This window comes from Chaetodon auriga, chromosome 15, assembly GCF_051107435.1.
Source record: "Chaetodon auriga isolate fChaAug3 chromosome 15, fChaAug3.hap1, whole genome shotgun sequence".
Taxonomy (NCBI): Eukaryota; Metazoa; Chordata; class Actinopteri; order Chaetodontiformes; family Chaetodontidae; genus Chaetodon; species Chaetodon auriga.
Window position 1 is genome coordinate 14,323,345 of NC_135088.1, and position 24,228 is coordinate 14,347,572.

At 42.7% G+C, this 24,228-nt stretch overlaps 2 protein-coding genes across 2 annotated transcripts; both read right to left on the minus strand.

Annotated features, from left to right (window-relative positions):
* Nucleotides 1–777: 777 nt before the first annotated feature.
* spag7 (sperm associated antigen 7) lies at nt 778–4,546 on the minus strand. Its single transcript, XM_076751429.1, has 7 exons — nt 4,414–4,546; nt 3,167–3,234; nt 2,959–3,047; nt 2,762–2,846; nt 2,559–2,648; nt 1,951–2,107; nt 778–1,846 (listed from the first exon to the last, which is right to left on the minus strand). Exons 1-7 carry the CDS (start codon nt 4,496–4,498, stop codon nt 1,731–1,733), a joined length of 690 nt encoding a protein of 229 aa, XP_076607544.1. The 5' UTR covers nt 4,499–4,546; the 3' UTR covers nt 778–1,730.
* A 5,489-nt stretch (nt 4,547–10,035) lies between these two features.
* Nucleotides 10,036–21,349, minus strand: mepcea (methylphosphate capping enzyme a). The gene is made up of 5 exons (XM_076750922.1): nt 21,034–21,349; nt 18,503–20,358; nt 14,394–14,612; nt 14,146–14,269; nt 10,036–14,049 (listed from the first exon to the last, which is right to left on the minus strand). The coding sequence occupies exons 2-5, from the start codon at nt 20,309–20,311 to the stop codon at nt 14,015–14,017; spliced, it is 2,187 nt and encodes a 728-aa protein (XP_076607037.1). The 5' UTR covers nt 20,312–20,358; nt 21,034–21,349; the 3' UTR covers nt 10,036–14,014.
* Nucleotides 21,350–24,228: the final 2,879 nt, after the last annotated feature.

The window sequence follows — 24,228 nt, forward strand, 5'->3', positions numbered from 1 at the left end:
ACTCAATAAAAATACTCGTTTTCAAAACATTTTAGTTGAGAAAAAATACAAAATGTGAACCTTTTTCCTCTGAGAAACTGAGCCATCCTTTGTCAAGGCATTATTGACACATTGTACATATATATCATCAATTTTATTCAGTACCTTATTTTTGTCTATTTTGCTCTTTTTCTATGTCCCCTTTTTATTCTTCTCTCCCTGCGTGGGATCAATAAAGTTTTATCTTATCTTGAAAGAAGAAATGGCTCCTCTCACGGTCTGTGATACTGTTTTTATTATCACCAATTCATTATGGTGCATTCTAATGTTCTGCTGTTTCAGTTGAAATTATACTAGTTTGATCTATAACAATGCAAATTTATGAGCTAGACATGAGAGATGTCAGATAACGTAAAAGTACAATATTTCCCTCTGAAATGTATTGAAGTAAAAGTAAAGGGTAGCTCGAAATGAAAGATTTCAAGTACCATTTGAGTAAATTTACTTTCTTGCTTTCCACCAGCACCAAATATATGTACACGACTGCCCCTAACATAACATTTTGTCTGTCGGCCTCTGAGTGGTTAATATCCTGAACTTCATGTAAGCAGATAACCAGTGAGTGCACTTGTGATCAACTCATTATGTGATCTTCTGTTACATTCAGTGATGGAGAAATCATCATTGCATCAAGAGATTTTGTCAAGTATCTTGCACCCTGTAGTAAAACCAGCCTAAACCCATCTTAAAAACAGCTAAAATGCAAATTAGGCTATGCAGAAATGAGAGCAACAAACAGACACTTCTCCATTTATTAACACGCATGAGGGGAGAAAACTGTGCAATCATATTAAAGTAGACATCAACATACTTGAAGATATGATAAAAAGAAGAGATGTGACCAAATTCCCCAAACCGAGTCTGGTACATCTGCTCCCTCCTATGACACCTATTCAAAGCCATCACTTGGCTCAATAATTAAGCATTTAGTTTGGAGTAACAGTTTAATTCATAGTGCAGATGAATTGGAACAAAATCCACAAAACAGTCGTCTCTAAAATGGGATTCCTCTCCAAGTGGAGGAAATGGCATGCTTCCAACATTACAAACTTCTGAAACAGATTGAGACTTAAAAACAAAAAAAACCATCAACGTCAACAAACCTAAAGCTGCTCAATAGACGGCAATTTCTGTTTCCCTTTAAAAAACTGCACTGGATGTTTGGATCACTGTCAGCGGGACTTTTCAGCACGTGCTTGACTTAAAACCTTGCTTTAAAAACGTCATCCGGACCTGGCTAGAGCTGCAAATTGTAAATATTTGAAAGATAAAAATCTCACTTTGAACTTTAAATGCGCATTTGCATCAAAAATGTCAATTCATGCCAACAAAAATGTCCTTTAAAAATCATGTAAGAAGACATTGAGTGCTTTTAATTGGCTGAACACCCACTGGAAACATGTTTCTCATACTGTAGATCATCACGTGTGCGAGAGGCTCGATGGCTGACTGACTGTCACGGGCAAATGTTCAACACGTATTAGACTTCCTGATGTCAGCACGGTCTAGAGGATGGCACACAGACTAGATTCAACTCCTGTCACACAAGTTATACTTTTAAATGTCTGAAGTACAGAATATTGCATTGTAAGATGAATTAGACTGCACGCACACACACACACACTAATGCGCCCCCACACACACACACGCACGCACACGCACACACAACAGAAAGCAAAAACAGCGGAGACTCAAGAGCTGCTGCTGTGTGCCCCCGTGTCGTCCTCCTGCTTCTGCCGTTTCTTCGCTCTGATTTCATTCATGGCTTCCTCTATGGAGCGAGTGTCCCTCTTGTTGGCCACCGGCACTGGGAGGGAAGACATAAAGCGGGGGAAGCAGAACTGTGGTGTGAGTTACTGTACATGAGAAGAAGCAGTACCGTTTCTGTGAGAGCGCGACAGCTTTCCTTACCACAGCCGTAGGCCCTGTTGGCCTCTAGCGTGTGTGCTGCGTCTTTTGCAGCCGAGGTGCCGATCAGGTGACTGTATTTGTCTCGGTAGTTGGAGTTGGGACACGCCTCTGATTTCTTTGTCTGACTGGATTCTGTTTCTTCCAATGCTGCCTGTTCCTGCAGTGAAGAGGAGAGAAAAAGTCGAGACCGTGATGGAAAACCAAGGAAAAATCCGTCCCTTGTGGAGTACAGTTAGATAACACCACGCTGCAACAACTTAAAACCTACACTCAGATATAGCACAGTGTTTCTCCCTGTAAGTGTTGAGCGTCCAGATACGATTGCAGCTCTACAGAAAACCACTTCTGACAGGACAATGAGTTGGGGCTCCTGTTTTAATCCTAGTAACTCACTTGCTGTGTGTGAAACACTTTGCCAGATATTCACTTATTCATCCACGCAGCTGGCACGAACGAGAAGTAAAAACATAGCGACAGATGGCTCTAGTTATTCATGTGGTTATTGAAGGGTTTCTTTTTACGGAAAGGTTAAGTCAGGGTGCTGATTCAGACATGGGTGCAGGCCTGGAGGGTCTTCTGTGACAAAAACACGGAGCACCCAGTCTTACTTTTAGTCTGCGCCGTTGCTCTGCCAGCTGGGGATCCCACTCCTCTCCTTTGCGATAGGCTTCCAGCTCCTCATCTGACGGTGCAAACTCCTGCCACAGCACAAGGTGGAAATAAGTCACACTTCCCCACATGATGTTAACATCTAATGATGACAATGATAATACTACTGTCTAACACTGGATCAAAAACAAAGCATTCAGACCTTCTTGAAAAGCATGACGTAACGGCTCTCCTCATCCTCCCCAAAAGAAAAAGAAGTCAGACCAGCCACCTCTGCAACATCATGTCTATGAGACAGGAGGAAATGAAGTACACATAGTTGTGAGCATATGACAAAACATGTCATGTTTCTTGCCTCAGAGGGCTCACTGTAGGTTAAGTGAAGTAATGACGACTTACAATATACTCCTTTCAATCTTCCCCATAGGGTTGTATTTCCGCTTCTGCTGTGAGCTGTCTTGAATGAAATCCGACACCTCTTTCTCCATCTGAGCAAGATACAGGGAGTCTGAGTAATGTTGCATGTGATCAAACACCAGCAGTGGTGAGATACACTCAGTGGCCACTTTATTAGGCACACCTGTACAATCTAATAAGAAGCTCTTACCTTTTTCCTGAATGCTGCCTTCTTTCTTTTCTCATCTTCCTCCATCTTCTTGAGTCTTGCTGCTTGCTCTAACAGGGACAGAAGATAAAGTTTTTTATGGAGTTTGTTCATTTCTGACAGTATCTGAAGTTTCCGTTGTAAACGCGGATCGTGCGGTCTTACAGCCACAGCCTGTATTCATTTGTATTCTCAAAGACTTGAGTCACAAAAACGCTAATGAAGAGACACACTTCCTGTGATCCCCAAACCACATTTCCAGATCCTTCAGGACTGACATCATTTGTTGCCATGTGTCTACATGCAAACAGTCTCTGATGTTTTATTAGTAGGCCTACTCATAACTGTTAATGGCACAGTCACTTTTTTTCACCACCATCTTGTGGCTATATGTCTTCACAAGTGTTGTTTATTTGTGGCAATATTCCACTCAGCACTGCCACAGTGTGCAGGAGTACAATTTTCATGATGTACAAACAGGAAATATTGTGATGTACTCCATGTTTGTTTTATGGGAGCCACATGGCCCCGATAAGTCATTGCAGTTTTCATTGGTTAGATGTTAATGGAGAACAGAGTAGCTGCTGTGTGTAAGAAGTCTCAAAGGAGGCATTTGTGTTTATCACTACAAATGAAGTAAGCTAGGAATTATGTACACATTTTACTTAAGGTATTCACTTTTATCCACTGTAACTCACTAAAATGCCCATAGCCTGAGCTAACAGCAAAGCTAACGGTGTCTGACAGACATTGACCTCTAAAAGCAGAGCTCTACGAATGGTCTTTAGTGACCTCTTTTCCATGATAAAGGGGTCCTCAGCAGATCAAACAGTGTAGAGGGCTTTTAGCGGGTTGGTATAACAGCAACAATTCAATCACTCATACAAAATGTTGTACCAAAGACTTGGCCAGTAGATATCGCCATTTTGACTGTATCACATGCTTCGAAACAGTGAGCCGTTTTCAACAGAATTGCTTCAGGACGATTCAGTGATTCAGAAAGCTTCGTTCCCTCCATCACTAGTCCAGACTCTGACCTCTGGTCTGCGGCAGTCTGCGGGACATGCGGGGCTGCGTCTTCTGCTGAGGCGGTGCTAAACCCCGGGCCAGCGACGCTTACTTGAAAGCTCGACTGACCAATGGGAGTACCACAGATGCTCTCTTCGCATATCTAAGCCCCTTGTCATATCCAGTTCAGCAGTTTCAAACCAAGGAAGAGTGTCTTGTTATATAGGCAATACGTTATGTACCTCGAGCCTTTCGTCGGCTTTCTTGGTCGCCGACTGTTGGAGGCTTTTCCATCGAGTTTAAGATTGAGCCTAGGAGGTCCGCCATCTTGGAATGAAAGGGCAGACGGTCCAGACTGTTGTTGTTGGCTACAGCTGTGCGTATTGCGCATGCGCAGATTAACTGGAGTTCTTCTTCCCTGTGTGAAAAACCGATATGAAAATCTCTACCGCCGCCCTCCGCATCGGCAAGTTATATTACTACGCCCTACTGTATATTTTACTTAATGACGTTACACAATAGGAAAGGAGAAGGTGCATGTCTATTCCTCGTCATTGTATGAATCCAAAACCTCAAAGTGTGTGATGATTTTTGAGTTATATTTCTAGTTTGATTGCACGGTTTGAGACAGAAAGCTTGCAGAGTGGTGAAAACTATGTAACACTAACAGCCACTGTACTGCAAATGATAAACTAAGTATTTCATAGATTCAATACACACTGTTTTTTAACATGTACTATCATCATCATCGTCATCAAACCTAGATTTAAGTGCAATGTACAGTATGTACTGTATATAGACACGTATACGTGCATATCCTGCACATAACCACCTCCCACATGTATATTCCCACTCCCATTCTGAAACATGTGTTAGATTGTCGGGTCTTAGATAGAGACAATAGCTTTCTGCATTAATGCAGCTCCACTATGTGATTCAAATTGATAAGATGGGTGTACTTTCAGTGTCACACTGAACCTTAATCAACATTCTGTAGGTTATTCACTGGCAAGAAAGCAATTTAAAGTCTCCATTTCTTTGTCATCGATTAAATTTTGAGTGTGCAGCCATGGGAGTTGAGGTGGGAGATCGCAGCTTGAATAAATCTTTACTCTTCTTCAGGAAAAGTACCCTTAAATTTGGCAAGCTGCCTACTGCCCTGTGCTTTATTCTGATGCTGAGAACAGTAATGCTGCCAGGCTCCTTGTGCTCAGTTGTTGTCCGGTTTGTACAGACCAATGGTGACAAAAAGGTGGATGATTTGTCCCTTTAAGGTGGTACGTGTGAGAGAGAATAAACAAGCAAACAAGCATCTTTCCAAAAGCACTAGGGGGCATGCTATACAAGTACATGTCTGTGTATCCATGCCCTGTGTTGTTATTGTTTTGTTAACAATCCTCCAGTGCGTCACCGGAGCAGCTTGTTTTGTGCAGTTTGATTGTAGTTTCACAGCATCAGCAATAACACATGAACTACTGCCATATTCAGATGTGGGCAGAGCAGTGGTGGAACAGAGGGAAGGCCATTAAAAACACAGCAGGACAGACAGAATTGTACTGCTTACTGTGTCTAAAACAAACAGATTAGTTAGTACTTCATCTGTAACTGTAATTTTTTGAAGGGCTTGTTGTTTTGAGGGAGTCCTTTTCGCTCTCTGTTTACTCCTCTGTCCAGACATAGGGGTGTATGTAAGTACAATACCAAACAACTATCCCTTTTTCATCTACTTTTCTGTGTTGATGAATAGTGCAGATAGTTTACAGTATCTCTAAACCACAGAGCAAGTTGTATAATAAAGTATTATTTTGCACACTGAGCACAAAAAAATTGAGTATGACTCTCCCTAAAAGCAGGTAAAAGCAACGTCAAATCCTCAAGAAGCCGTTGACTAAGCTGAGTAAGCTGATAGTTCTGACCTTCAGCCCTCAGACTGCCATCATTCAGCGATACTTTGTTATTGTGATTTGGACAGAGCACGACGGACTCCTCCCCCGTGGTTGAAATGCTGTATAAATGCAGCATCAGCCTGTCCACAACAGTGTCTGAAAGCTTATTGGTACCCAGACATGAAGGGACTGAGCCTGGTTCTCCTTGGGCTTCTCCTGATGCTTGCAGTCGGGGAGGGTAAGCAGCTGATACACACATTTTCTTACTGTGTGAGATCAAATCCAGCGAGTCATGATATGGCAAATGCTCAAACTACGCTGTACTCATACTGTACACACGGTTTGTGTGGCTCTATGCAGGAGGAAACCAAATGATGAAGTCACAACTTGACAAGTTTTCTTTGAAATATTAAAGGATTTATTGTGATTGCAGTTTATGAACAAGTAAAGTCATTATCCACCAGGAACATGAGGACATATTTCTGATTCTTTTATGATGATCCACAGGCAATGATCCAGAAATGCAGTACTGGACATGTGGGTATAGAGGACTCTGCAGACGGTTCTGCTATGCTCAGGAGTACATCGTTGGTCATCACGGTTGCCCTCGAAGATACAGGTAGGCCTGCAAGGATCAGAAAGTAGAACTGTGCAGAACTCTGTAATATTTGTACTTTTATATGGCTTTCAAGTATCTCTTACTGTAAGTTGTACTGTGCTCATTTTCAGATGCTGTGCTACGCGGTCTTAGCACCTGTCATCCGCTGATGCCTGGAAGATGCCACAGCATGAGCACTGATATCTTCAGTACAGACAGCAGGGATCCTGGTAACTGACACAGCTATCTCCTGGATAAACCACTTTGACTACCTTACGCTCAATCGACCCCTCTTGGACTTCTAACATGCTGTGGGATCTGACAATGACTGCTTTTGAAGTGGACTGTATATGAGCAGCTATTAGGTGTGCAGCTGCAGTTCTGTTGCCCATAGACCTGCTGTTTGTGCCTTTGTGTGACCGACCATGTATCTCACATTTAATCATACTTCATTATCAATCCCTTGTGAGCCGTTGGTTTTTCCTCTGAAATGCTGTGCTGCCAATAAATGCATCAACATAAATTAACTCATGTTTGGTTTGACGCTGTTCTGTTATGATCATCACCACCATCAGCTTTAATTTCACTGCCCTGAATGTAATGCAAAGCAACACTTTCACTTTACAACTTTCCATCATGAACACGTCCGTGTGCAGCCCATCACCCACTTGGCGTGACCTTAGGGAAATAACAGCATGGAAAGCAGTCCGCGCTGAGTCTGGCATGCTTTCGCTCGGCGCTGGACAGACAGGAGACAATGCTGGTCAAGTGACTGACCCAAATAGCTGTGATGGAATAGAGCTTTTGTGAATGAAGTGTTATGTCCTCTGTGTTTATGTTATTTCACCGTCCTGTCTCTCTGTCTGTCTGTCTGGACCAGACAGACGGACAACGTCACAATCCAGCAGTCACGATTGCAAAGCAAATTCATTGTCACATTGAGCGCCTGTCTCCGATTATGGCATATGTCGCTGCTGGTGAACTTTAGTTTTGTGGGGGGTTTTTTTGGAATCAACACGACTGTCAGCTGAAAAACAAATGCACTCACCTCAGTTTGAGGCAACAAAAAAGCCTGTCATAATAAATCCTACAATACTGACATCCAGGAACCAGCTAACTGTATGATTCAAACATTTTATCATCCATCTGGTTACTAAGTGAACAGAGTTAACTGAGCCAGGATCTGAAGATGGTTGGTGACTGGCCCGGGCCAGTAGGCGTTAAAGGCATGGATGCTATTTGTAAACAGGAGCCACTGTATTGTGCCCTGCATTGTCATCTGGGTTGAATCTTTGTGCTATTCAGACAGCGCAGCATGACCAAACTACAAAGGGGTAAACCCCCACGAACCTGTTTACACGAGGCCGTCTGTCTTCACAAAGCTGACAGCTTAAAACAGAAAGTTATTACAGCACGGATGTGTTTTTGAAGTGGAACAGGGGAGGCCCGTATCACTGTAGAGAAATTAGAGTTTGAAGATGCTGCAGGTGCTTTTATGAGTTGAAAACAATATTAATCATGTAGAAATATCATACAGCTGACAGGAAACTATGATCTTTAGCACTGCAGTGCAACTAAGAGCCCAGAGTCCTGGTTCAGGGAGCAGTTGATCAAGTCTGAGCAATTTATCAAAATAAAATGGAAACTTTAATGAGAAATTATTAAATAAGGAAGAAATCACAGAACCTGACTTTGACGATGCAAATTTCAATGGTGTCTTTAGTGTTACGGAAGTGTGAATCTGCTTTTGGCAAACTGAAAGTTCGTCTTGTAATACTGCAGGTGGTTCATTGATGTCAGCAGTCATTAAACACATCAGGTAAAAGTATGGGGGCTGATTCGAGATGATCTGTTGCTAGTCTCCATTATAAATGTTTAGTACATGGTAGAAATTTACCATTTGAGCATTCACCCATATTAACCTATTATATACAAATGTTTTCTTTTTTTTTTCCAAGTGTATCCTCTGCTTTGGTGTCATGGATTCAGGTATAAGGCAAATGTTGTCCTTTTTTATTATTAGCCGTAAACAAAATACAATGGCCTCCACCTCCACCATCTGGCACTCTGGTAAATTTACAGCCTGACAAAACAACCTTTTACAACTGCTACTTCCTCAGCTGTGTGATTCCAGAGCAATTCAGATAACATTTTCTGACAGGACCTTGTTCATTGGCTCCATTCATCATTCCCGCGGTGTTAACCCATTTTCCAGACCCTACAGCTGAGAGGCATCTGCCACCACTATGATCCACCAGAGCCAAGGTCCTGTCAAGGTGATGAGCAACACCTGGACTTCATTTGAAGCAGGTAGTGCTCGACAGTAAGACTAGAGCTGAACTTTGGTGTAATCAAACTGCAGAATCGTTTTCCTCATGCTCTTAGGGTCCATTAAGTGCCATTATCCAGGCTCTAAGTAGAATGATAAGCCTTTTACTTTCACAGCCATAAAGGCCTGATTGGTGGAGTGCTGCAGAGACAGTTGGCCTTTTGTCTCTCCTGCAGAGGGTCCCTGAAGCTCTGTTAAAAGTGGACCTTTTAGTCTCACATCAAATTTCTCTACACCCTTCCTCAAGTCTGTTTCTTACTGTCACTGTTTGGCCTTATTTCAGTCAGACTTCATGGTTTGGTTTTTGCCTCTTGATCATATCCTGAAGTGAATTAGCAGAGAGACAGTCAGCTTAAAGATGGAGGATGCCTTGAAGGAAAGCGCAAAGTTCACAGCAAAGGATTTGAATTCAATATACAACACCCAACACCCATCACAAAGTGGTGAACCTCTCTCCACCCTCACTTGTGAACGACTGAGTCTTTCCAGGATGCCCCTTTCATACCCAATCATGATACTCACCTGTTACCAATCAACCTGTTTACCTGTGGAATGTTCCAAACAGGTATTTTTGGAACATTCCACAGGTAAACAGCTGAGGTCAAACATTAAATGTATTGTCTTTGTACTGTTTTCAGTTGAATATGTGTCAGAAAAGGATGAGCAAATTTGGGGCTGTAAATGAGTAAAAATCATCTGTAGACACTCTTGGCTAAATAATAATTCATTTTAAATTGAGTATTTCTAACAACAACATGTAGAAAAGTATAAAAAATGCCGATGAACTAATACTTACTGACGTAACACCTGTATAATATGCACAGGTTTTACTTTTATCTCACTGCTTCCTTCAATGCAGGCTACTAACCTCTTAACCGATGCTGTGATGATCACCCGTGGGAGGACCACAACCATTGCTCCCTATTTTTACTTATCAGAGCAGCTTTTGAAGACAGGACCATTGTGAGGCAGCAAAATGCGAAAAAGCCGACATGACTACTAAGATGGCAGCTTGTGAGTTTCTGTGGAAGCAAATACTGAACGACCAAATCTGGAACCACTTTTAATCAATTAAAATGTTAAACACAGAGAAACATTCAGATATATCTTGTTGTTCAGAGGCATGAAAAGTAAAAGCTTCCCTGACATGGGGGGGTATTCCAACAGTTTTTCCAGAAAACTGATTCAAGGAAAGCTAAACATAAAAAACACCAACTTGAACTGCAAAACTGTACTAAACTGAATTAATTCCCTCGAGTCATATCAGTGCAAATTCAACATGAAGAAGTGAATTTCAGTGCCGGTAAAAACCGTACACCCCTTGAGTTTATGCACTTGCTGTGCGATGAAGTTTTAGTTATTCACTACAGGTGCATCATTTCATTACTGACACTGCTCGAATCGTATAACTGGATTGTAGGTACGGCGTTTAAACATCAGGTCATGTTGAAAATGGCTCTGCTGTCAAATAAGTCTGAGATTTTTTAGGTTTAACTGTAGAAACTGTGAGCATCATGTTGAATGTGAAGTTTAGGGTCTGTGGCATCCACAGGGCTGTTGAACGCAGTAGGATTACTACATTATCTGCAAAATACGATAGGTTGTGCTTTCACAGTAAGTTATCTTGGCAGATTTTCTTTTTGTGTTCTTTGCAACCTGAAAGCTTTCACATTCAAAACCGCAATCAGATTTTCTTCAGTTTAAATTGTAGGATGGATTGAAGTCCAATAAGGTCAAGGTATCGATTATTGCTGAATAAAATGGCACAAATATAATTCTGAAGAGCAAATATTGCACAAAACTTATCGTACACAACTATATTATGAATATGAGATCTGAGCATCATAGATTTTAAGGACTAACTAATGTTTCTCACCGGAATTAAACCCTGTCCAAACAAGGGGCATTCAATCTCTGACAGCCTATTTTTTGTGCAACTTAATTCTGTAAAAATGAAGATATCACCTACTTCGCACTACTTTGTCCAAAACCTCAAGGGGAGTACAAATGGTTTCTAGAGCACCGTATATGACAACATGCAATTTCACACCTCCAGCAGAGAGGATGCCTGGACCTACACGTCAGGCCGACTGGGTTAAAATCGGTAAGATGCCGCTGCTGAGACAATAAGGTGCTTTCTTTAACATGAACGGCAGAGCACAAATTAGCATTAAACAATTTGTTTCTCAAATAAAATGTTCAAATGTGACCTGCAAGAAGGAAAAACTTTGTTAATAATGCACAAAGCAAAATGCCCAGAAAATTACAGCAGATCTAAGCCTGAGAATGCGATTGTCTTAGCTTAGGAGGAAGGTGTGATTCGGTGCCCTGCGCCTGATGGGCCGACGGAGGCTGAGGCCAATTCACTTTCAGTTCAAAATGTCACCTGAAGCTTCATCTTACAGGTTAGTCAGTGTTCCACAACTTGTTATAAAAAAGTTTGATGGAAAATGTATTCAAATCTTTTCGACTTTGAAGAATTTCAAAATGTCTATAACGTATCAAATAAAGTGAAATGAGAGTGCATTGACAACAACACTCCTTTCAAACTGTTTATAAAAAAATAGAGCCAATCTAACAATCCATGTGCCTGCCAGGACAGAACAAAGCAAACACAGCCCAACTTTGCAATGAACATATTCATTTGCTGTTACAGAGTTGGATTAGCGATCCGATTTTGGACAAAAACTCTGACCTGTGACTCACAACTTGGCAGCGAACATTTGAAAACAAGACCAAAAAAAAAAAAAAAAAAAGCAGTTGTGAACTTAATAGACAACAGTAAAACAAAATTTGCCAACATATTTACATTGATCATTTACTAAAACAAAAATATATATCGTCCATCGTGTCCTACCTTAATTGAACCAGTCACAAAAAAAAAGGAAGATTTTCTGTCCCAGCCACAGAATGAAAGGATGTCGATGAGCGGCGCTCAGTGCACACCAATAAAGATACAATCACAAAGACTGACTACCTGCAACTCATAACCGTCCTCATCAGGCCAAAGACTAAGCTGACGATGGAATATTTTGTCAAATTCGAGAGCAAAAGACCCATAAAACGTTTTGGCAGCGCTTCAATACAAACAGCATGTTAGTATGTAGATTTGGTAAAAAGTCATAGAGATATTTCAGTGCTTTTAGAAACAATCCATTTTCTACAAATGTAAATTTTTGTTTAGCTTTACAGTGTAACTCAGGAGCTAGAAAATCATCACAGGTGATGCTGCTGCTGTTTGAATTAATGCCTGTCCACTGCTGATCATCACACCACAGAAGACTATGCGTGTGTCAGATTTACACAGCAGTGAAAACGCTGTAGCCACTCTCTAATAACAGGCCTCTGCTTTCAATTTTACACCCAATTATACTCTCAGTCAGCCCCTCATGGAGGACATTGTAAACATATAAGGTAGGGCTATGGCTTAACTGTCATCAGAAAAAAAAAATAGATCACTGCATGCTACAGATATACCTTGCAAAATAGTCTCTGTTCTGAATTGAGTCGAGCCAACACCTGGGTGCCATCACAGCTCAAATGTGCCCCCTACCATTAGGATGGAGCATCAAAAAGGCTTAAAGAACCCATGAAGTGATTTTGTTGCTTCTTGAACAGTTGAAACGTTCAAGTAAATAATGCGTGCCTGAAGGTTTGCATTCAAAACAGGCCCAGCCCTCATTTTTCCATTTAACATTTCAACTGACGTCAGGTTGGAGGCACCATACTAACTCCTCTTTCCAGTGGTCTGCAAAAGCCAATTCATGTCTCCACGTTATAATGATTGAATCTAATATTTGATGACTGCATCCTCGTTCACCAGGGAACTGACTGTTACTAAAAAAAAAGAGACGACGCCTTGAAAATGTCTTGCCGTTCACCATTTCTCTGGATCTTTCTTACTTTTGCTGTTTTGACTGCACCTCTGTCAAAACGTTTCATTGTCTTCATCACTTGGACAAGCCACCTTTCACTTCATAGGCTCTTAGGTTTGTGCAATTTAGGAGCTTTTTTTTCCCCCCATATCGTCCATTTCAAAATGTGGACTTGTACATTTTCACAGCTCTGGAACAAATTAAAGTTCAATTCAGCTCTTAGGCCTATTTTGCAAAATAATGAGGAAACAAACCATATATCAGGGTTGGGAGATGGGACGAGTGCATCAGCTATTAGTGACAAACAAGCTATGGCTGATGGGATTTGTTTGGCTGTCATGAATTCACCACAATACGTGATTTATTTGCCTGCCGCAACAAGATTCAAAGCTTCAAACGTGATGCAGATACTGACCCGCTCAGAACAATTTCTATGCCATCAGTCGCAACGGAGCTGGAAACATGGCTTCATTCGGCGATAGCTTACACAGCATAAAACACATTACCTGCACTCCAGTGTGGCTTTTCAGGAGACATCATGTCAGTATGATCTGATAATGGCTTTGTAATCCAGTGGTATACTGCAGCTGTGCAGATGCAACACACGGATGGTCACACGGAGCTAATGTGGTGAATACACGACGATTTGCCAGTGAACGTGGTGACGGTGACCAATTTTTGTCTGCCCTATTGCCCAACCCTAATATGTATAATGTGTGTATGGTGATGTGGTGGCACGGAACAAAGCTTTGAAAGTAGAGATATATGGCCAAAGATATTCAAACACATGTTATGGCCATGCATCAAACTGAGGCATCATTAGCACGAGGATAGTCCACGGAAATGATCAAATGAGCACCTCTTCCACAGTCCCACCAAACTGTGATGTTTGGAGTCCTATCTGAGTTCACTTTAACAATTTGTACTCCCACGGGGTTCTGATAGGTGCCTCTTCTCCACAGATCTCGCCTTTACAGAGTGAATTCCACTTTTGGTCCCATTCTCCTTTCTGAATTTCCTCTTCAGTGTTGCTGAGCAGCTGGAGTAACCATTGAGGAGTCACAGGAGTCCTCGCAGTCTGGAGCAGCGGGCTGGCCTGCGTGTCTGGTGGTGGTTTAGGCTACTCACATTCAAAGATCTTCAAGGCAGGAGCGGTCATTTGTGAAACAAGTAGATTGGCCTCTGAAAACCTGTTGTGATGAAAACAAACGTTCAACATGTCATCAAGCTACAGAGGTGAACAACATATAATGCATGAATTTGTGCTGAAAAAATAAGTGAATTACCTCTTATTGAACACTTGGGGGTCCCAAGGTACTCAAAACTGGTGAAGCCCACCTCTGTTGTAAGGTATGATGGAAACTGGTCAGGTCTGAGGCGGATGTTGTGATAATTCTTGCTGATATTATCCTGTCAAGAGAGAGAGAAACAATATTTCTTAAAAAGTTTAAAAATCTTTAAGTGCATCTGGCATATCTCAGGCTGCAGAAGTCACGGCTTGCACCACAGCAGCCCCGTCCTCTCAGGTTCTTACCGTCAGCTTCTTCCTCCTCACGTAGGACTCCCAGGGCTGTGGCTCCAGGATGAACATGCCCCCAGGACGGAGATGTCTGTAGACTCTCTTGAAGAGCCGCTTCAGGCCGCTGTCTCCCCAGTTCAGGTGAACCCATTTGGTAACGCTCAGGCACATGACCACGTCGTACTCTGGCCGCTGAGTCAAAAGAAGATTATCGTTCTCCAGTACATAATTGGCCTAAAAGGAGAGAAGAGGGCTGGTGAGAAAGTGCAGCCTTGACAGGGCATCTTAACCATGACAGGTGAGTGCAGTGATGTGTAGGTCGACCCACTCATGCACAAATGATTACCTGCATATCAGGCAAGTTTCAGGTCATAATGAGAAACCCCTGATGAGCAGTAAAAGGTGGGGGGGGGGGATTCTTTTTAGGTGCTGAACAGAGGATGCATTATAAAAAGTGTCATAACACTGAGATGCTACACGCAGGATTATAAAATGCATCTTATGATCACACATTAAAACAAATACTAAAAAAAATGTGTGATCCTGACTGCTGGCTCATATAGAGATTAAACAAGAGATCTTCCAGTACATGCTGGAGGGAGGGTTGTGCAACACACACAAACACAGGAGCTATTGAGGAGGAGGTATATCCACCAAGCTCCACTGCTGCTCCGTGAAACCAGTTGACGTGCAGATAGTTTAAAATAAATATGATCGCTTGTGTGGAGAGAAGTCCCACGAGGGATCTGCGGTAATAATAATTGATTTAGCACTTCAAGTCATCTATCAAGCAAAAATGCCACGCTAAAGCTGGCTCCCACTTCTCAAATGCGGACATATGGAGCTTTTCTCTGCTTTGCACCGTTGTAAATGAAAACACTGTTGTTCAGACAAAATAAGCAAACTGAATACATCATCTTAATATGTCATCTTTGGAAACCTGCGATGGGAGACATTACAAGCAACTGACTGTAAAGAATGGAGAGGGCAAAGGGTCACAGTGCCCCGGCTTACAGTACACACATACTCCTGATTATAATATCACTGCCAGGTATAGGAGTCAGAGCCAAGTATGGAGTGATATACATGACTGCTGCTGAGTGAGGCAAAAAAGGGCTGCACGATCAAATTTCATTTTTTTTAATTACGATTTTGGCTTCCAACGATTATGAAAACAAGATAATAGAGACAAAACGATCATTGTGCTGCCTTCCATTTCGCAATTCTCTTGTTTTGTCTTGAGTTTATAAATCAAGTGCACCCCTTTCCTTTACAGCGATGCACTTTCACCCCTCCCAGAAAGCCCAAACTCACTCTCAGGCTGAGGCATGTTCAGTTCACGGCAGTCATATAAAACCATCGTTTCTGAAAACCCGCTCAAGCCAGCCGGTACCAGTGCTTCGAGCAGCCAGAGAGGATGCAAGAGTGGCATTTCAGCAATCCTTTCTCACATTTTACACACCAAAACAAACAAACAACATTTCAATACACATTATATATTAAATAGGTCTAATTATTATTATTATTATTAAGACGTGCATTTCTTATCTGATTTTCACTCAAATTATATCTAAAGTTCAAGGAAATCCACTATTAGAAATACAAGCTTTTTAAAAGTTCAATAAATGTAATGTTTCCAAAGTCAATGACCGATCTTGTTAAATAATCGTGACCTCAATAATCTTGATTATGATTTTTGCCATAATCAAGCAGCTCTGAGGAAAAGTAGGACAGAAGAGAAAGAGCTGAAGACACACATAGAGACAGTGTGATTTGATCTGTTTCACCCTTTAAACAGAAGACAAGTGAGAAAGTTTAGATGATCAGAAAGGACCTTCACAGCAGATATTCGTGAGATGTATTATCAGGAGAAGCACAGGTGGGGTTTGGATTCACACATTCAAGAAAGGTTAGAGAGGATCAAGATTTTCATCCTTGTCACTGAAACTTGTTAAAATAATCATTTGGGAGCTTATGAGACTTTAACAGTAAGGAGTACAAAAACAACCTGCTAAATCTCATATGCTCTCCTACAAATATCCACCTCTACCTTTATGCCAGGGTGGGTTTGTCCAACAAACAATACGCAGCCTGACCTTCCTCTCTCAAATCCACCTTGTATTGTGTGGGGAGGAATTGTGGTGAGGGGGCTCAGATGCTCGTCTTAAGGCTTTTCACTCATTTACAGGATAAGCTCTGTGCTGCGCTGCCATTATCTCTAATGCTCATAGCAGGGAGGAGGCAGTTATTGATTTCATTCAGAAACACTACGGTTTCTGCATCTAACCGATTCATGTAGCTGCCTACGCAAAGCCTGTAAGGCACAAGGCCAGTGGAGCGAAGACACTTTGACAGAAATGACAAGAATAAAACCCTTAACGAGGAACGTTCATAATAGAAAAGCTGTGGTAATATTTGTCAAATTCTCAACCAAGGGTGGCATATGATAGGCTGATGCCATTAGAAATGCTGCCAGAGACAAGGACGGGCCGCTTCCTCTTTGCTGCTTCCATATTTCAGTTCCCTGCTTCAATGGAAAGCCTCTGATCAGAAACACACACAACGAGGACGGGCAAACTAATGGGAATTTCCTCCATTCTCACAGTCTGAGCAAGTGAAGATGAACTCAAGATAACTGAAGTGGCTCAGAAAATGAAACTGGTGCAGGTGTTTCCTCGTTAGAGGGCCAAATCCATAAAAGATTCTGGCCAAATGCGATTGCTTTAGATTTTTTATAACAGAGGAGAAACTTGGGCCCTTCTGAATGAGAGACAAAAGCAGCTTTTTGTTAAAGCTGTACTATGCAGGATTGTCCTATAAAAGAACGTACAGACTCATACAATCATGACCAACTAGCAGGGTGTGGTGGTGTATTTATCTGCCCTCTGTCTGCGTTCTTGTATTTTCTCATTTTACTGTGTACAGGATGATTCTGGGCTGCAGATGAAGTCAGAACTCGGGTTGCAACAGTATTATATGTTCATGGTACAAACACTGTCTCAGAAAATATCACAGTTTCACGGTATCATGGTATAGCAGAGCATGATGACTGTCCATTTTCATATACTGCTGCAACTCTAGTCGGGTATGGACCAGCAGCATGTATCTGAGAGGGAAAAAAAACCCCTGAAAATATAGTGAGGCAAGACACCACGCAGACAAAGCACCTCCCAGAATGAGAATTTGGGTTTGGCTTTCACCTGCAGAGTTGGTCTGTTTCTGTCAGACAGGTGCGGGCGGTTAGCTTAAGTAGCTTGCTAAAACATCACCTTTTCTATGACAACAAATGTACCGCTGCTACAATAACAGCTTGCAGTGTTATTACAAGTGGTGGCGTGAAGTCGGGGAGGAGGGGCCAAGTCTAAGCGTTTTGCTTACCAACAGGACACAATTCCTGCATAGTATACCTTTAAACAGGAAAACAACAATTGCATTATAATATAATTCATATGCTCAGGTTTCATTGATTTTCAAATGTATCTTTAAATTTCCCTGAGATGCTGAAACTTTTCTACACTGGGAAGATCTACTCCACATGTTTGATCTATTCACCTTTGAAGGTCTAATGTCCATCATTTTAAATATGAAATCTGAGACTGATAAATAAAAGTACACTCAATTTTCTTAGCAATTTATACTCTAGTACAACACTAGCTTTGTATGCAGTTCGAAGCTGCTGCTCATTTTCCTGGAACGTTAATAGCATATTGGCATTGTCCAGATAAGCTGCATGGTGCAACCTGCAAGCCATAATGGACCTGACTGCGCTGTGACAATGCTATCTCTAATTTAGAGGCAAGACAATTATCATAATCAGTTTCCAGGGAGAACAAGTGGGCGCGCAATTTATATCAAGTCCTCTTTTGAAGTCACGCAGACCTCAGAGTGTTACCTGTGACATGCAGCCTCTGTGTTCATGGGTGATTCCTAAAGTGCTTTACTATGGAAAAGGGCTTGTTTCTTTACATCACGCTGTTCACCCTCGTCTTCATGAATAATGCATGCACTGTCTAATTGTGAAATACAGATTTAGTTTTGACCTTAATCTAGTCTCCCAGGACGCACTAATGCGGCAACCTCACACATGCCGCCACCAAATGTTCACACAGAGAATGACGTCTTACCTTGATGAAGGACACATTTGAGGGGAACTCCCCGGGCCGAGTGGTGGATGTTTCTGTTAGTGGAGGAGCAGCGATGGGCCCCCTGGAGATCCGTAGGGACACAGGAAAAGAGCAGCCCACAGGGTGATCAGCAGGAGGTGAATCACAATCTCCCTGCTCCATTTCCTCAGTTTTGCCGTCCTGCCTCTGGGTCCCTTTCTCATCTGCGTGACAGGAGTCATTGTCATTTACAGCCTCTGCAGGACCACTTTCTCCTTCCACTGGTTTCCCATTTTCATCCCTGCTCTCGGCCTCATTGTGCTTCTTGTCTGTGTCAGTGTGAGTCTCATTTCCATTCCTCTCCTCCCGTTTAGTGCTCTGCATTGCACGCCTGGCCTCTTGGGTCTGCAGTTCAGACAGATAATGTCTGATGTTCTTACGGGCTGCATGTACCAGGCCACTGTCAATATCCAGGCCCAATATGTGGGCAGGTCTTAGCATTTTGGCAATATAGAGTGTTAGGTGGCCTGCGTTGCACCCCAAATCCAGAACGTCTTTACCTTCAAACCATTCTGGACGAAGCACGCGTACCCGTGGGTCTTCACTAATGCCCGGGTTGCGGTAGCCATAATACTTGTTGTAGTTCCCATACTGGAACTTCTTCTTCTGTTGCTCCTTCACCTGGTTGTGGGGCTGCCGGTGTTGGCGACCTCCTGGCCCCATTTTGGGCCCACTCCTTGGTGTGTGGAAGGACTGAGAATTCCTCTGTCCCCCTGTACCACAGCTCCTGTCTCCAGATCCTGACTTTCCAGTGGGTGTAGAATGGGTCACGGGGGGCTCCATTTTGCCAGAGTTGCGCCTACGCTTGCGCCTGCTTGAGTGCTGGTTTGGTCCCCCCAATACCGAGGAAGTGGAATCCTCCATAGATACAGATGCTATCTCCTCCTTGCAGCTGGCTGAGTTGTCAGCTGAGTGGTCATGGGAATCACTTGTGATACTGGAGAAACTGGACTCTTTGGAGACATCTAGTGCAGAACACGAGGCCAACGTACCTGGAAGTTGCATGGAGGTGCCAGTTTTGACCTCACTTTTTCCTGATTCTGAGACACTGACCTGTGCGGCTGAAATCCCACTACCACCACCAACTCCACCTCCACCTCCTCCCCCTCCATGGTGTCTGTTGCGATGTCTCTTCCTGCCACCACTCTTGTAGGGGGACACCAGAAAGCTGCTGTCTGCTATGCCGCTGTTCAGGTTCAGTGGATCTGTGATGTCTCTGGGGATGAGGATCTCCACGGGGTCTCGACTCTTCGCTGGCAGTGGGGAGGATTTGGGCGTCTCTGCATTCAGTGCCTTATTGACCTCCTCATCCAGCAGGCTGTTGAGATTCAGTGGGTCAAAAATGTTGCCACCCAGTAGGAAGTTGGTGGGCAGGACAGAGTCACTCTCAGAGTTGGCCCTTCGTCTCCTCTTGCCAGATGTCGGATGCTTGAAACTAGAATTTGATGTGTTGCGGCGCTTTGTTAGCTTCGTTTGTTGCTGTTGTTTGGAATGATGAAAGCTGTTCCTGCGATTGATGTTATTCTCGCTCCCTCTGGCTGTCTGTCTGCCGTCATCAGAGTGGGTGAGCGCATCAGTCGTGCTGGTGTGTTTTGGTGAGGCTGCCGTGCCCGGGACCGGACAAGCAGCTGCAAAATCAGGGGTGGCGGCGGTACCCTCTACCATCACAGACAAAGTGTTGTAGCCGCCAGTGCATTCTGAGAGCTGCAGGGACGACGTTGAGCTGGCCTGTGGACTGCCAGTTTTGACAGTATCCTCATCAACAGACATGTCTTTTGGTTTCTGGAGCTGGTGCAGACATGGAAATTCTTCTGGATCTGGAAGTCAAATGAAGAACTTTAAAATACTCTACAGACTCAGATAAAGCCTTCTCCATATTGCTGCACGCTCACACTCAGAAATGCAAAGTAAAGTCACTCATGCAAGCCTAAATAACCAACAAAAAAAATAAAACTTAAGTTGTGTTTAAATCCAGGGACCTGCACCTCCAAGGTGCATCTAAAAAAAGGGTCAGTCTAAGTTCACGTCGTGGTCGATCACTGTATTTACAGAAGAGGATGCACCAGATAACCCTTTACTTCCCACTGTCATTTCCTAACAGTGTTTCAATAATAACTAAAGTCTCCATTTAGCTGCACAGTCTCTATGAGTACACCGTTGTCAGACTGAGTATTTGACATCTGAGGCACGTCTGCTCAGCGTTTACTGTACTGAAAAGTTTAGGAGTCCCTGTGTTGGACAGTTATCTAGTTAGCAAGCTAGCTCCTAGCTTCTCTATCGCGGGCCAGAAGACTGAAACGTCGACTAAACGTTCAGCTCCACTCCGGCCAAAAAGCGTTACTAGACCAACAGTCAAGCACCCACCTCGATATGCTGCTGCCTGGACCCCTTTAAAATCACGAGTCACGTTTACGAAAGTGATACTATCTACCAGATGGCCACCTATTCGCGTGCAGTCAACAGTGTAGTCACCATCAAAGTAACAGTCTCACCTCACAGTTCTCCCCGCCTCCGGCCGGACTGTCACTGCCGCGCGCTCCCTCCGCTCGAGCTAACGTTAGCGTAGCTAGCACACAAGTGTCCCTACATCTACACAACGGTGGCAAGCGACACAAGCACGCAGCTCTGTCCGCCTCGAACGCTCCTCTGCCCGCTAAACTGTCTTCTCGACTTGTTCGGTGAACTCCTAGTCGCCCAGCGTCAGGCAGGTTGGTGAATAAATTATTCCATTCGCTGATAGAGTCGGCATGGCGGCGCATCCGGGCTCCGAGCAGCAGTCCAAGACGACTGGGGCGGAGATCTCTGACTGGGAGGAAAAGTCCGTCTTCAGGATATTATAATGAGCCCCACTGATCATCATGCTGAGCTGGAGCTACACGTTACTTTTCCTTATCGATTAATAAGTCAGTTGTTAGAATGAATCAATTAATCGAGAAACTTACAATGACACAAAAACGAAGAAACGCTTAAAATCTTCACATTTCGAAACGGTAGTAACGTCAGTGTTTAGCATTTGAGCTTTGAAAGCATCAGTTCAACCCAAACTCATCGATAAGTTTTATATCAGTGGATTTATCCACTAATTGTTCAGCTGTAACATCATATTAATGGTAGGACTCATAGAGTTACATTAGGCCTGCTGGTTTAGTTTTGACGTATTGTCAACTCAAAATGTAGTCATCAGTCTACATCTCTGACTTTAAACATGCAGTATTCATTAAGAACCTTCATGTGTGCAGCCAAGTCCTCCTCAGACCTTTACAAATAGATCTTTTTCATCACACATAGTGATTTATAAAATGTCAAAATTGTAGATTATTCAACCACCAAGAATATTTTAATATTTCAATAGTGAGATGTTCCACAGTACCTGTCATTTCTAGTGTTAATTATTAAATTAAATGCACAGAAATGACCAATGGCTAGAATTTTATGTTGCGGAGTGCCTTCAGCCATAGTGGATCAGAATGATTGCAGCCTCTTGCAGCTAAATCCCCAAAATACACCTGCGTCTGTTTTACACCTTTGTCTTCTGTCTGTACAGATGGAGGAGTGACCTGTGCAGTGTGGAGGCGTGCAATGTGAATAGATTGCTCACAATGTCCGTAGCGTCTCGACCATGGCTGCAGTCCACAAGCCAGTTGTCGGTGCTTTGGATTGCTTTGATGACACCTTCACGGTCTCAAGGCCACAATCTTCAAGGTAGGCTCGCTCACCCTATCATTGCTCCCCTCGCCAGTGTCTAGAGTCAGCCTGAAATTAGAGCTCTGGATGAGAACTAAGAGGGAATTTTGCTGAGGTAGCAGGGCGGCTTCTTGTCACTTCCATCTTCACATAATTGCGGTCATTGGACATTGCAGCCGCTGGCAGGGTTTGATAAAGGCCGGTGTTGCGGACACACAGAGGTTCTGCTTTGGGCCAGCAAATTGTGTGAGTGCTGCTGAAGCCAGGCAAACTCTCTAGATGACTTAGAGCTTTTATTTGACTCACGCCGTCACTGTGATCTGAATCTTAACCTGCTGGTGGTGAGCAATGAAAGTTTTACACTCTTCTTTTGAAATGCCACATGTGTTGTTTTATGATCTTAATAGCAAATATTCAAATGGCACTTGAGAGAACATTTTGTCAGTCACTGAAGATAAATGATAATGCAGATCAGTGTGACCTTCAGTACAAGTTCATAAAAAGAAACAATCACACATCTTATCTCCAACGCACCATGCTTTATACCCTTTCAGATACTGGCTGTTTTTTAGCTGTGATGTATGACATCTGGGTGGTTCAGTAGGGTGAATGCAAAATATGTGCAAATATTTGGGGATGTTAAAGTGGAGAAGAGTTGTAAGGCGTGTTTAATTTTAACAGATTAGTTCAGTTACATCAGCAATGTAACTTTTCCTTCTTAAATGGATGCAGGTTAATATAGAATATAATGATTTTGAGAAAAAAAAAGTACATATCTGATAAGCTTGAAGTCTTGCACAAACTCTCCCCTGTCCAGTCCAGCTCAAAATATGCTGGACCATAATTTTGCATGACAGTAACACGCACTGCACTGATTCCTGCACCTACTCCTTAAAGTGGAGCTCAAAGCAAGGCAAGAGGGCATGAACAGACTTTTTGCAATTAAGTTATTAGTTTCAAGTGTTTCTCAATGGTCTTCAGTGAATGTGGGAAACAGTAATTATGTAAAGAGAGGAGCACATCTGAATTTACCAGAGATGCTTGCAGTCCTTCAAGTAGCCACTAGGGGGAGACAGAATATGAGCCTAACGATATGCAGCAAACCACAGGCTGTATGCACACTTACACAAATGAACTTCAACAGCATTTCCACTCTCTGTCACTATTTATCTCTCATCTCTTCTTTTTGATCACGCTATGATGTGGTAACCATGAAAATTTCATTATTAGTTCACTGCAAATGGAGACTTAAACTCTTGCAATTCAGCTCTCCCAATAAGTTGATTTACATAAGGGAAGACATTTCTTTTTAGAGAGTAATATTATGGTCATGAGAAATTCTGACATTGTGGTTGGTATGATTAATGAGTCAAAACAACAGCCTCAGTCCACCCAGAGAGAGGCTCCAGCATCTGCAGCTGTGGCAACAGGAGTGTTTATGTTTTTAGGTAGAAGACCCCTCCAGTGGAAAGAAAGGAAAACACTGCCAGCCTTCAAGGAACCTGGCAAGCTTTTGTTTTGAAAAGCTAATGGAATCTGCAAGAAGCGTTTCTTCTTTATTGATACTATAGGCTGAAATTCTTGGGCTCACCAGCTTTCAGGGGTTTCATGATGATGAGAAATGGCTCAACCGGGGCCAGAAACATTCAGGAAATCCAGTGTTGTTGCATAGCTGGTGCTAGATAGATTTGCTTTTAAACAACACACACACTTGCAAATGATAATGAAGAAGTACTCTAGCAGCTTTAACTCTGGCTTTTCCTGGAGTTGCCGTGGCCAGCTTCAGATGTGTCTTAGCAATGTGGAGCTGCAGTATGTACATCCACTTACATCAGTGATTCATGCTGATTAAAAACATTTTTCTCACTCAGCCACCTGTTGGCATTTAAATAATTCAATTTATAACTGAATAAAAAAGAGCCATCATATGACCTTGTATTAGACATATTCAAAATATTGTATTAAATGTAGCCACACATAAAAAAAACATATTATTATTATTA